The sequence below is a fragment of the Pelodiscus sinensis genome, chromosome 2 (assembly GCF_052426305.1).
Source record: "Pelodiscus sinensis isolate ZL-2025 chromosome 2, ASM5242630v1, whole genome shotgun sequence".
In the NCBI taxonomy this organism is placed as follows: Eukaryota; Metazoa; Chordata; order Testudines; family Trionychidae; genus Pelodiscus; species Pelodiscus sinensis.
This window is the reverse complement of record NC_143053.1, coordinates 98,029,450-98,045,000: the sequence shown is the minus strand read 5'-3', so window position 1 is coordinate 98,045,000 and position 15,551 is coordinate 98,029,450. Positions and strand designations below refer to the sequence as shown.

General features: G+C 34.2%; 1 protein-coding gene across 1 annotated transcript in view; it reads right to left on the bottom strand.

The window, feature by feature from the left end:
• The window catches only part of ZNF407 (zinc finger protein 407), a 456,924-nt gene that overhangs the window by 400,224 nt on the left and 41,149 nt on the right, over positions 1-15,551 (bottom strand). Inside the window, exon 3 of the mRNA XM_006121401.5 lies at positions 8,831-8,945. Within this exon, the coding sequence (XP_006121463.4) occupies positions 8,831-8,945 (115 nt within the window). The remainder of the gene's footprint in view (positions 1-8,830; positions 8,946-15,551) is intronic.

Sequence of the window (15,551 nt, the reverse complement as noted above, 5' to 3'; positions counted from 1 at the left end):
CATTGCCCCCAAAGTACCTAGACTCTCCTGGGTTACTTCTGCATCCACTGAAGTAAATAACACAACTCCCACAGGTTTTAACAGGAGCTGGATCAGGCCATTTGCAAGGCCATTTGTAACACAGGTGTGTCTGTATCATTTTAGTACATTGCCATTCGCTACAGTTTTGGAACATTCTGCTATACTGAATAATAACTGAAGAAATTACACTCTGTCAATATATTTTTAAGATCAACTTTAAAACAGGCCCCGTTGCAGCACTGCAGTTTTAAACTGGTGTAATTCAGTTAAACATAAAGAAGGTATACCGGCATAAACCTGAAGTTATGTAGTGTGATTGAGATCCTGTATGTATATATGACAAGGCAAAATGCAACTCTTCTTTCTGATAAGAGTTGTCCCTGTGACATGAGTAAAATTACTCACGACAGTAAGGTTAGCAGAATTTATTCTATTTCTTTAATATCATACTGTGGGTCTCAAAATGCAGCAATAGTATGAAACACAATCTATTCCATCAAAACAATAATTCCAAATAGTTTAGATTAGGTGAGCATACAGTGAATCAGAGTTCAGTAAAATGATTTCCTGATTGTCAATACATCTCACAAAAAGCTAGCAAAGTTGATAAACTGCCTGCTAACTACTATCATTTGCTAGAATTTGTAAACTTGTACTTTTGGCCAATGTTTTCTGGCATCAATGTTTTCTCTCATAGGGTATGTCTGCACTAGCTCCCTAGTTCGAACTAGGGTGGCTAATGTAGGCATTCAAACTTGCAAATGAAGCCCGGGATTTAAATATCCCGGGCTTCATTTGCATGCTCCCGGGCGGGCGCCATTTTTAAATCCTCTTAGTTCGAACTGACTGCGCGCGGCTACAGGTCCATCTAGCCCAGTATCCTGTCTGCCAACAGTGGCCAATACCAGATGCCCCAGAGGGAGGGATCACAACAGCTCACTTGATCCCTCCCGTCTTCCACTGTCAGAGAAACAGAGGCTAGCGATACCATTCCTACTAGGGTTGCCAGATGGTTTCAACAAAAATACCTGACACACTTGACATTACATCACAATCTACATTACATCTTATTTCAAAAATACCGGACATTTATATTTTTTTATTTATATTTTATCAATTTGTTTCCCAAACAGAAAGCTCAAATACTGGAGTATCCGGTTCAAAACCAGATACCTGGCAATCCTAATTCCTATCCATCCTGCCTAATAGCCATTGATGGACCTAACCCCCATGAATCTATCTAGCTCTTTTTTGAACTCTGTTAAAGTTCTAGCCATCTGATCTGGAGAATCAGAATCAAACCTAGACTTTGACTCGCATTCCTCTACATAAGAAATGAAACCAGAAAAGTAAATTCAAACTCCTCTTCAATTTTACAAAACTTCAAATTTGGATCTATATTTAAATCCAAACTATGACTCAAGTTTTAGCAAAATAAAACAATGCTAAGGTTTCAAACAAAAAAGACCTACTCATGCTAAATACTTTTTATGACAATTTTTCCTTCTCCAAGGCTTCAGTATTAGTCCAATCCTTGCTAACTTTAATTTCCTCTCTTTCTACCTATCAGTAAGCCTTTTCCATAGGGCGTGGCTTAAGGGAGGCCAATGCTACCAACTTGGGGGTCTTAAGACAACTAAGCCAGTGCCCTAATTTTCAGTAATACTAAGCTAAACCAATGAAAATTGTTTAGGCACTTCTCTGGGCATTATCTTTAGATGTCCAAGTTCAAGAACAATGACTTTATTTTCCAGGTCCCATGCTCTATAGCCCTGCCCCTTTACCCAAACACTTGCTACGTGAGCAGTAGACTTGAGCCAAAAATTACTTTGCTATAAGTCAGATTTACAGTAGTGCCTTTGCAGTATGAACTCTTTCACAATCCATAGACAGACATCCCACCATATATGTATTTATTTTGTTGGCCAGTGAGTTCTTCTGTTTGAAAATATTTGGAAAACCCTGCTCCTCTGATGATGAGCACACTTAACTATAATATAAACAAGAGTAGTCTAGTATGATGCAACCTTCATATTAATTTTAATGTCTTATTTCATACTGGACATTTCCTGAAATGAATGCTTATGTGGTCCCTGTATGTAAGAACCATCCATAGTTTAAAAAAAAAAATGGGAACGCTTCCAAAAGAAGCTATACTAGTTATTCATAGCACATGTATTAGACTCACAACTCTGCGTATTTTTATGGACTATTTTTATAGTTATAGTTTAGAAGTACATGCCAATAGATTAGTAATACAGGTATAGAATAAATCACCATCGATGTCCCTAATTCAAATACAAACACATATTCACTTACATGCGTAGTTTTCATGCCTATTCAGTTCAGCAACTGCAATAATAATTCAAATAGAGCACATTGATAAAAGTGTATTTTACATAGGAAAGTTGGTCTTGACTTTTCTGCCCTATTTGCAATACTGGCTGCACCTCACCTTAAGCAGGATATTGAGGGGGTCGTTATCTAGCTTCCTAAGGAAAGAGATATACCTCTTTAAGGGCAGCGCTACAGACACAGAGCAGATCAGTGTGACGATATTGACCATATACCTGTCTGGTGCAAGCTGAGAGGGGGAAGTTGAACAGGGGAAGCTCTTGCCCGAACCAAGCAGAGTAGCAGCCTAGCTTCCATCCTTTGAAAGTGTCAAAAAACCACGTGTGGCCATGATCCACTGTGGGCACTGTAGTAGCCACTCCCTTTTCAGTTGGCTAGGAAAGAATTTTTCCCTCACTGCCAGATTTGCCAAAGAAGAATGAGAGTTTTTTCCACTTTCCCAACAGAGAACTTGGGGACTAGGGATTAGTTAGGGCAAGCATGGAAGGGATTCAGACTATGATATTCCAACTCATGGGCAGATGTCCACTGAAGGTACTCTGTAGGGAAGAGATAGAGATGTCACATAAATGGTTTAGTAAAGGATTTAAAGGAGGTGTTTGTTAAAGGCATAGAAACAATGAGCGGTTTGCTGCTCCGCTGACTAGGTCAGCAGGCAGCTAATGCTCCACCATTTATAGCCCACCTTAACCTTCATTCTGAGGGGTCAAGGAGATGGTAAAGGCTACCTGGTTGGTTGGTAGATCAGGATAGAAAGTGAGGGTTGGGGAAGACTGCCAGAAGATACTGAAATAATCATGGATTTACCTGTACTATATACTTACCTGCAGAGTATTCCCTGATAGTTAACAATAAAGTTGTGGCCTAATTAAATCATATCCAGTTGTCTCCTGTCCTTCTTCCAATACTGAAGCATGTTGCCAAGTTTTAAACTAGAGGACACTTTTACTTAATCTCTCTCTACCTTGTTAACTAGGATATTTGCTTTCAATTCGGACAAATGCCAGTGAACTTCCAAGCAAATCAAGATGGTCATATGCAGAATATAACAGTATGTATATCACCATCTATTAAGCGATATTAAGAGATGCTAGGGACATTTGTGACTATAAGAAAATTATTTGCATTTTAACTATCTGAAATTGTAAGAATAGAAATTACATGCTAGATGATACATCTGCAAATCCAAAAGGGTGATATATAATTAAACAAATACCAGAAACACATATAATGCACACATACACGTATTATCTTACTCCACATAATGCTCTAGGATTTATTTAATATATACTGTGATTATCGATGGCGGTTATGTATTTTATTAAAGCAAACATACATACATACACACATGGGTCCAAAATGCAAAATTTAGATGTAGAAATTCATGAACATGTAGATATACAATGGTCTTCTTTCTAATACAAATAAATCTTAAACCTGAAATAGCTGAACCAAACTTTTTTGTTTTGTTTTGATACATCTCTAGATATGATGTGTGTAATTAATTGTTCAGTCAAAAATGCAATTCCATGGTGCATTTGATGATTTAGATACACAACAGCTTTAGTTCTCTGAGCTGACTAAAAATAGTTATTTTAATTTATTCCTGCTGCCTACAATTACTCACAACCATGTATTTTTAAATATTTCTAGTCTATAAAAATTACTAATTTTTGCCACTTCTGTTTATCTGCATTTAGACTTTGATTTGGATAAATTAAGCTCTCAAGTGTTCCTTGCTTTATGAAACTCTGCATGTTGTACACTTCAACACAAATAAATGACTTCTACCATTAGAGGTTTAAATAATGTAATGTATTTCATGCTCAGCCTGAAGCTGGATTCCAATGAAGTTGCTAATGCACGTAATGATTAAGTGTAACTCAAATACTAACTGTGTTGTTGAAAACATGACAGGCAATAATTTGGTCTATTATATTCTGCCATTTAATTGCCTAGTACAGACATTCTCTGACACGTTATGAAGCAATGATTTACAATTATTCAAGCTGCAAAGGTCAGAAAGTGACATTATAATCATCTACACAGAGATCCCTTCTAATGCACAAAAACTAGGTAATACCACACAAAAATAGTTTTACTTGAGTTGCAACTTTCTATTTAAGGTTTCTTAAAGCACACAAGAAAAAATAGTTAATTTACAGTACATTACAGCACCCCTGAAAACACAGTATATATTTTCTCTGTTTCCATGGATAAATTTAGAAATGGGAACGTTAGCAAGTACAGTAAGTATGTATCCTGATGCTAAAGCTACCCACTCAAAAATTTGGAATTAATTGGGGACAAATCTCCTAACCATTTATGTCTGGTATTTTTGACACATCAAAATAGATCTCTATTAATAAAGCTATAAATAAATTAACACACCTATGTTAGCTCTATATTTTCAAATATTTTTCTCAGATGTTTTTGAATCAACCAATGTCATGAAAAGACTGGACTGTATTCAGATACTTAGACTACCAAACTATCTAAAGCACAAATTATATTGTCAAGATACAAACTGAAGTTATTTGCATCTTTAGAAATTTTAAAACTCTTCTCAAAGTTTACTAATACTAGTATTTGAAAAGATAATTGAACTTAGCAAATGGTTTATTTGGCAGCATATCTTACAATTTTCCAAAGTCACGTGTGAAAAGGTGTTTGGGAGCTGAGGAGTGGGAAGGAAATAATAAACATAAGAAAGGGAAATCTGAGCAAAACTTAAAAAAAAAATCAAAGACTGTCTATGCCTATGTATGCTGTTGCTTCTTTAAGCACTGGGCTATTATATCCAGAATCAGTATGATGACAATATGAAGATAATAATATAGAAGACTTTTTAACGTGTCTGTGCACATGTACTCACATGTAATTATGTTCATATTTTCAATGTGAAAAATATCCCCAAAACACAAAAACCTACCTGATACCAGTTTTCTTCAGCAGATCTTTATTAAAAAAAAAAATCACATTAAAAGACAAAAAGGCAGAGAAAAAAAGCACTTCGTTGAAACATGTTACTATATCCCTCCCCCCCCCCCCCAAAAAATATGGTTCTGAAAGCAAAGTCAAGAGAACAGTAGACATACCAGTTAGCTATACATTCTGTTCAAAATCTAAAGTACAAGAACAAAACATTTTTCATGCTTTTACCTGAGGCATAAAATTTGAAAAGCACATGATAAACAGAAGAATGCCACTGAACAAATGAAACAAAAAAGTTTAAATGCTGGGCAGCCACTAAGATTGCTAACCTAACTCAAGTGTCTCAGGCAAATTAATAGCCAGATTTTTTTAATTAAATTTAAATATGTGACAGTTGACTACTCCAAAAACTGATACGACTCTCCTAAATAATGGATATATTTTCCAGTTATGGATATGGAGAAAGGAAAACAATTGCCACACATCTGCTGACAAGGAAATGAGTAGCAGACAGTTTATTTCAAATATTAAAACATTAGTTTTGTCCAATTTCTCTTTCAAGGAGTTTCTGCTGTGTAGCTGAAAGAAAAACCCTATACTTAAATTAAAAAACAAACAGAAAATGATTCTAGTCTTTCTAGAACTAAGTAAATTACCTTTATGTGATATATAGTATATATAATATATTCTGAGCAACTGAAATGTTTATAGACAAGACTAAAAGAATCAACGCTGGTTTGACACATTTATTTTTTACAAATATGCTCATTTCTGATCCAAAAGGATACTGTGCTTATTCAAAACAAGTGATGATATCCTGAGACTACAATAAACCACAACCTAGCATTGACATTTTGCCTTAAAAAGGTGCCTAAACAGGTTCAACAGATTTGAAAAACAATTTATCTTCACAACTAGCAGAGGGTTTATTCCTATGAATCCAAAAGTCAGAGGATAGAATATTAACTACTGTAGAAAAGAAAACATAGTGCAAGACCTTCTGTTTGTGACAAAATTACAGAGTTAATGTTCCTGAAAGATCACTTCACCTCTTAAAGCATGATTTTTAAAAAGGTAAAATTTATAGCAATTAAAGCTAATGAAGAAATGCAGCATGAGCTGCTTATGTTCAGGAACTAATAGGTCCACTGAGCATTTCTGAGATTATTTAGCCATCAATGATAATGAATTGACATTGTCAGTGGTGTTAATGTACCAATGCTCTATAGTACCACTAATCTGATAGCCAATCTTAGCAATTTTTTAATGTTGCTACTTTATTTTTAACCTACGTACTCCTCTAGCCTTTCAATTAGAACATCAGAAATACAGCACAAGCTATTATACTTTTTTCCCCCCCTCTTCCACATTAAGGATGGCATATTCATTATTTGGTCTACAGTTCAAACTGTACTGGTCATTCCTTATTCTTCGAATCCATTTTAATTCTTCAGGATTGTTAGCTTCAGTGCAAAGATGTCTTTTCCAATTAAACCAATGTTAATATATTAACTGTTAATACACATTTTTTGGTACATATCAAGTGTAAAGTGATGATTATTTAAACTGCAAAAGGATCAAACTGCAGTATAAACCAGATTTTTGTACGCAAAGGGTAGTGATGGTAGAGCATCTCTCTCTGGCTGGTAATTTTATTATATATAAAATGCACAGATCCATGTTGTAAATGAAGATTAGTTGTATATATCTATGCAAAAATATAAATATATAGCTATTTAACTACCAGTATGACATTTCAACAGCATGTAATAAACAATTAGCATACCAAAGTGACTAATAGACTTAATTTCATAGCTTAAGTCATACAAATATGTTTTGTTCTTGATAGTTATAGTTGCAGATTCTAAGACTGTATTAGTACCATGCCAATACTAAAAGTAGAACTGAGTTTCTGCTATCAGAAAATGTGCCAAATTTTTAACACAATTAATTTCCGCTCTGTAAGGGATATGAACTTAATGTTTGGTGTTTACAAAAGTGATTTCTCTGTTGATACGATACTTAAATATGGTACTAACTTCAGTGTGAGTCAATGGGATGTTGAATTGTGAAGCAGTAGACAAGTTTGTTGACAACTTTAAAGCATAGTCTAAGGTTTGTTCTCTGTGGGTTTTGTGCTCCTGAATTTGTTAATTATCTTTCACACAACAGATACTGTAATGTATAGAGTAAAACTGTTAATAGGATTTTTTAAAATGCCTAAAATAGACATCTATTAAAATGTCCCCCATGGCACTTGACTCTTGTAGCTAATATAAAAAGTAACAAAAGCCATCCTATTGCTGGTCTTCAGTGGACTAAAGGACAAACTTCATATATATTAAATTCATCTTTAAATAACTCAAGCATCAGTTACCCTAACTGAATAAAATCACCCAAAGTATCTAATAACATTCCTAGCAAATTATTTGTAAAACAGATAAATTGGTGAAAATCACTCAGCTGCATCTTCAGCTGAAAATTCAATTGTCCTTTGAAATCTGAAACTCACTTTGTCCTGAAATGAATATGTATTGCAAATGTTGACTACAAGAACCTCCTGCTGAATAATAACCCTAACATCACACCATACCATTCATATGTTCAGTGCATTATCTAATTGAACCTGTGCTGTTCTACACATTAGCCACAAGACCTATAAAGCAGGTTACACAGGTTTGCATAAAGTGTTTTATATGATGCTTATATTAGTTAATTCTCTCACACAATAACATTAAAATATATTTTTAATCAGAAGTAGGGTATTAAAATCAAACTTTGAATGTCCTATGATGTACCATATATGCCATGGCATTTTAAAACCTTTTAAACATTTCTGCTAAATTAATTAGTTTTGCATTAAGAAGACTCAATGCCTCCTATTAAATGCAACACATTTGAAGGACAATTAAACATTACGAATGATTCTTCTGAAGAAATAACCATTAAGTAAGAAAGAAAAACAAGATTTTTTTTGTAACAAACAAGAACACAAATATCCATTAAATGCTTCCATTTAAATTTAAAAAAAACATCTTATATGTGCAATATTTTATATCTAGATTTCTGAAAGTCAGTCTTCAGTTTTGTTTTCCTTAAGGAATAAAATCCCTAATGGAGCCCACAGATCTGTTAGTGGAACTAAAATTATAACAGTATTGGTGGGGACATCACATACACACAGAGTATAGTCTGTATTATATATTTTTTATGTCTTTAAATGGAATTTACAGTTCTCCCTGGCAATGTGAATGAACATCCTATAATTTAGTCAATTTACAGATTACAGGTTCAAATTGACCTTGTAGCCCGTAAAATTGCTCATCTTCAGTGCAGGATTAGAAGTGGGAAAAGAATGTCATAACTGTATTTAAGGAATTTACCATAACAATGGAAAGGAGGATATGCATGCATAATTTTAGCCACTCTTGCTCACATCACAGTTTTGAATTCTGAAACAATGCATATCCTGCACTCTTCTCCTGGTTAACCATCGAAGAAACTGTTTCAATTTACTCACCCACAGACATGACACTTGTATTCCCTCATCCCAAGGTGCCTCTTGACATGGTTTCTCGCATCTCCGAGCTGAGCTGTTGCAAAGTGGCATATCTTGCACTTGAATGGCTTTGATCCTAAGTAAAATTTAGCATAAGATATGAATTGAATTAGAATAATATATTACTCATAGCTAAAGAAATAAAAATTCCTTGGAAAAAGTAACCTTTAAAAAAATATATCCCACATTTACCCTGTTTAAGAATTTTGTCTAACAAAAGAAATATCTACTATATACATTTATTTACCTCTCCATGGATACAGATAAATACCATAGCTTTCCTATTAAAGACAGTTTCTTTAAGCTCATTGAAACTACTTTCATCCCGAACTTTTAATTATCATGTACTTTTTTATAAAGGCAATAGATAGAGACAATATACTAGCAAAGATACCATTTATAGAGGTGATCAGAGTTATTCTCACCTTTCTCCATTTTCAAAATGGCTATGTCAATTAATAGCCACAAAAAGTTTGGATGAAAGATGTAAACTTTAAAATATATGGCTGGTCTAGACTGGCAAGTTTTTCCGCAAAAGCACCTGCTTTTGCAGAAAAACTTGCCAACTGTCTACACTGGCCTCTTGAATTTGCACAAGAACACTGACGATCTAATGCAAGATTGTCAGTGTTCTTCCGCAAATACTATGCTGCTCCCGTTCAGGAAAAAGCCCTCTTGCACAAATGTATTTGCACAAGAGGGCCAGTATAGACAGCTAAAAACTGTTTTGCGCAAAAAAACCCCGAGGGCGAAAATGGCGATCGGGGCTTTCTTGCGCAAAACCACGTCTAGATTAGCACAGACGCTTTTCCGCAAAAAGTGCTTTTGTGCAAAAGCGTCCATGCTAATCTAGGCGCTCTTTTCCGCAAATGCTTTTAATGGAAAAACTTTTCCGTTAAAAGCATTTGCGTAAAATCATGCCAGTCTAGACGTAGCCTACTTGTTTGTAAAGCAAATATGTATGAATGGTTCATTTAATTTTCTATATTCCTCTGACTTTGAATAGATTTCACATTAGCATTGGTATTTCAGATTTCTTCTGTCATACATAGAGAATGATTCATCACTTTGCTATTGTAATGACATGCAATGTATGACTGCACAGTGGATAAAATATTATACCATTATGACTGTTTTATGCTCAAGAATTTATGCTTCTTCTGCAAACAAGAAGTATTGACATTTTGTTTATTATTTATTTCAAAAAACAAACTTTATTATTAAATGGCCAGTGCAAACCAAAGAATTATAAAAGTAGGAAAGACCTATTGCTTTTGAACATATCAGGGCTGAAAAAACTGTACAGAAATAATGTTTCTTAATACTGACTCCCTAGTCAAGATGAGAAAGTTATAATACAACTGTGGTATAATGGTTAAATGTGACAGATGTCAATTTGTAGGTTACCAAGCAATGACAGTTTATTTTAAAGTATGCTGAAACACGTTCTAATTTTCTAACTAGTAAATCCTTAAATTCAAGAAAATCAATTTGAAATGCAATTCCGTGGTTTTAAATATGTTTCTAGAGTCTTCAAATTATGTTTAGTATGTTTTCTGATGTTTCTGAGATGCATGATCTTTAATAAATACACATACAGACTCTGATACAAAAAATATTAAGAGTATATCATACTTGATCAATGAACCTTTGTGCTGTGCCCTTGAAAACAGAATATCCTCCAAGAATACTTTGGTGAAATTGAGGATCTTAGTAAAAAAATTTAGAGTCTTAAATTTCAATTTAATTCCCAAAAGCTGACGAAAAATGAAGCATTTAATTTTAATCTTCTAACTGAAATAAAAAAGTCAACAGTACTAAGCACGGGCAGACAAGGTTGAATATTTCACAGTTCAATGACAATGAAGCCAGATCTCTTAATACTTCCATTCCTCCTGTTAGAAGTAGATGTAAAAAATATTTAGCACCTGAATGGTTATATCTAGTCAGCTTTATATGTTTAAATGTCAAAAGAAGGTTCAGACTGCAGCTAACAGCAATCACATTCTATCAATCATACTGAAAAACCCCAGTTTATTTAAATGATCCTGATAAAACTAAATTGAACATTAATTTCGTGACAGTCCAGATCAACACTGTATTCTATAAAGGGACCCATGCAAATAAAATAAAATTTGAATAGAGTCAATTTACCTTCACATTAAATAAAAAATGTTAAAGTTGATGTTCTAATTTATGAGCTTCAAGACTAATTACAAAATTAATAATATCAAGACTCTCTAGCCTGATATGATAAAAATAATCCTCTACCAGTCGTTATATTGCCATTTTATTTCATAAAATTCAAATATCCTGTGGATTCAACCCTATGTTCTTTTGGTTTCTCTCTCACACAGATTAAATTGTAAATTTGTTCCTCTTTCTGTTACCGCAGGTGTCCCGCAGGGTTCTGTATAGCACCTTTGCTGTTTCAATTTATATTACTCCTTTGTGAAAAACTGTAGTTCAGTGCAGTCTTAGCGTTCATTGCTACAGTGTGCTGACAATACATAAATGTATTTTTCTGTTGACTGCTCTCATCCAAAAGTCACTGAGGCCTTGACAATTTTTTTCCCCCTCACATACAGAGCTGAATGTCTGTTAACATCTCCATTTAAACACCATGAAAATTCATATACTGGCAAGCTACAGCAAGTTCTTAATATCTGCAACAAAAACCATGCAAACCCCTTTTAACTTCGTGGCACCAAATGTGGTCCAAAACTTCTTCTGGGTATAACAAATCTATACAATTGTACTGTATACCTAACAGATAGATTTTAGATTCATAACCTTAAATCAATGGGGCAAAATTCTGCATTCTGCTATTTCTAAATGAGTATCTAAAACAATTATTTCTTGGGCTTATTTTTATCATTTCAGCACTTTCTCTTATTCTGTGAAACGTGACATGTTGTTCATTGGCTTTACACTTGGTTCTTAATTTCAAAAGACTAGTATTACCTCCATTTACCGCACCTTTTCATTCAAAGAGCTTTAATAAATACAGGGATCATATCACCCACAATCTGTGATGTGGACACAAAGCAGTTATATTGTGATAGCGACAGCATTCTTTAAAAGGGAAATTAAAATAAAACTGAAACTACAAAAACGTAGAAGGCAGAATATAATGATTTGTGGTACAATCTCACCAGATCGCTGGCAACAGGCATCATGGATCTTCAATGACAAGGAATGTTAAGCCTGTTTTAAGCCTCCAAAAATGTCATTTTCAGCGCCAAAGTATTCATTAAGCATCATCTTAGATTGCTGGTTCAACATTAACATGGACTATCACCTAGTGAGTCACCAACATCCACTTTCTACAGTACTAGGGTATGTGGGTGACAGGTGATTTTACCTCAGAAATTCTGATTCTTAATTAAGATTACCGGATCTCCCTGAATTGCAAGTTAAAAAAAAAAAAAAAGTCTTTCACATTTATTATTCCTTTTGTTTTCTTTTACACTTCCTCATTTTCACTTGTCAACATGTAATGGACATGCTTGTTATCTCCTCACTGGCGTAACATTGTTTCATTTGCTACATGAAAATCTTTTACAATTAATTTAAGGCGTTTTTAAAATCCTGTTTTCTACTATTTGGAATCATTAGTAATACTTTGCCACCCACCAATAAAAAACATTACTACTGATTCCAAACAGTATAAAAATAGAGGGCTTTCAATACAGGGGGAGAAGAAAGGAGGGTGTTCTGAAGTAACATTTAGAAGATGAACAAAAAAATTAGGATAATAATCAGTAACTCATCTCATACAATACAGCTGGTGTTACAGTAGTGCAGGTGAGACTGAGAAACATATTGTACTTGTTTTCCTTGCTAGGTTTAACCAAGCCAAAATTACAGTACAGTACTTGATTACCAAAAAGCATTGATTTCTTATCAACTGCTTTTATTATAATAAAGATGGGAAGAAAACATTCTATAAAACATAAAGTAAATCACAAATATGAAAAAAGATTTGGAAGGGTAAGCTCTCTTCCACTTAATTATTATTTATAAAAGTTGAAGTATTACTATTTTCATGTGCATAAGTAAAGTATCAGAAAAGCAATTCATTTTTAGGTGCAGTGCGAAAGCAAGAGCACAGATTAAAACCTGTTCTGTAACTTTCCCCTGAAAATGACTTGCAAAATGAAATGGTAGACTTGTACTCAATTCCCAGAAGCCTGCTGTATTGTATGTTCAGATCCAATCTAAAGCACAATAAAAATACACTTGGTGATCAGACCTACACAAGACATTAAAAAGTATGCTAACTTTTACTAAATGTTACAATCAATGATGTAACTTATGTAAGTAGGGTTGCTTTGTCATATATTGATAGTTACCTCACTTTCACATCCACATTAACTTGATTTTAAATGCAATTAATACATATAGTCAAGGAAGACTAATGGACTACATTCTGCACTTAACCTGGTGGACATTTTCAAATGGCACAAGTGACCAGTGCAAACCTATTTTGCATTGTAAACGACTAAATAAATCTTAATGGATTAAGAATGATCAGCTATCAACACACAAGGGAAATTAAGTGCTGAAATGCCTACATTGATTATTTTAAATTATTAGCCTTACTCTGTTCTTGAATTTGTATGCTTTTAGTGAGCTTTAACACATTTACAAGACTTATTGACTATAATTACAAGAGAATTCAAGTAATGGACACATCAATTATAAGCAACATGTCTTGACCAGACAATTGCATAAAGAATTCTAAAGAGAGCTCCATTAGCATCTTCCCCTTGGTTTTATTCAGTTTTATCTGCCTTACGAGGGCATATTAAGGGCTTATGCAGCTCTCCTGACCATGTGAACATGACTGTGCCTCTAAAGACTTTTCTTCATATTCAAAAGTTAAATATTTGTCACAACATTACACATAAATATATTATTGACAGGACATTTCAAATCATGTTGAAAGTGTATACACTAAGCATGTGTATAAATAGTTAGTAAAAATGAATACTGTAATTATACTACCATATCTGAAGATATTTGAAATGAAATGCCCATGTTCTGCTATCCTAATTTTAAACATGTAGTCCAGTCATGACCTTGCCATCTTCTACACAAACTTACAAAACTATTTTAGGATTATGCCAAAAATTATTCTTTTATAATGTTTCTTGTTTCTTACCTTTTTGTTCTCTTGCTTGTAACCATGCACTAAGGTTCAAATACTGCATGAATTTAAACTATAGCTTCCATAATAAGCCATTATTTAAAAGTACAGTAAAATAAACCTTACAGTTTTAATGAAAATATGTTCATTGAAATGTGAATTTATTATTCAAATCCACTCATAAATTCAACCATGGAGACACCACTTGTCTAAGCAGAGCTCAGTGATTTAGAAAAGCTGTCTATTTAAAATAAAGAATGTATGGCAGGTTTATAGAAACATTGCAGTGAATTTTTACATAAATTTAGAACTACAGCTTATGCATTTTCTGCAAAAATGTTTTTAAATTTTCCACTTAAAATTGAACATAAAAAAGAATGGAAAGTGTGATACAGCACATAAACTAAAGCAGGTGCTATATCCATGTGTGCCACATTGACATTACCTAGTATCATCTAAAAAACTATTTTAATTTTTAATTAACATATTTTCTATGACAAAATTTTGATGCTTAATATATATGTGTATATGTATGTATCAAGGAATGATGCAGTATTAATCACTGTCACTGAAGCATTAAATGTCAAAGTGTAATTCTTAATTCAAATGAAGTAAACAATTCTGAAACTTTTAGCAACTATAAGGAAGACAAGTTATGAAGAATAGCTAATTTGTTCTCTAAAACGGAAAGTGGTGCATAGTAATAACCTAAAAACCAATTAATGATTACAACCTGAAATAAGAAGAAAATCCATACCAAATTTTTAAAAGCACTATGGTTACAACACTTTAGAACTTTTGAGGAACTTAAAAGAAACCCCTGAGTTTCCTTCCATTTGATCACTATAGTACCTGTCAGCTAAGTTCCCTGTAAGCTGCACACCTGTGCAGCCACACAGCTGTTTTCTGAGCTCTGCTCAGAAGTTCAATGCTCAGGCACAGGCAAGGAGCTCAGCTGACCAGCAGGGGGAGGGAATTTGTCTCGCTAAGCAAGCAGCTAAACGGAGCTAGCTCCGTGCTTGAAACTGAGCAGCTCCCAGAGCAGGTAAAAAAATGAGATAAAGAGGGAATAAGTGGCTGGTGGAAGGAGAAGGAGAAGAAGGGAAGGAGGGAGGGAATAACTGGCAGTGGGGGAGTTTGGAGAGTCCCATGTGCGTGAGGAGAAAAAGGCAGAAACTCAGCACTCTCAAGTCTCCTGGCAAGGGGGAGATAAGGAGCTAATTGCATGGGGGGATATGGGGAAAAGAGGGACTGGCTGGGTGCTGGCATCTGTGCAGTGAGGTGGAGGCAGGGGGCAGTTTGTTTGGGATGTCTGACTCACTTGCTGCAGTCTTCTCTGTCTGGGTTGGAAGTGGGGAAACCAGGTTGCATTGGTGGGCAGAGGGGGACATTTGCATGATTACATTTCAAACAAAGTTTACATAGGTGTTAGTGGCTTAAGAAAGAAAAAAAATTCTTTTAACAGAATTTTTTGGAATGTTGCAGATATCTAAAACTCTGATCTTAATGATTTTTTTATCCTGTGATAAT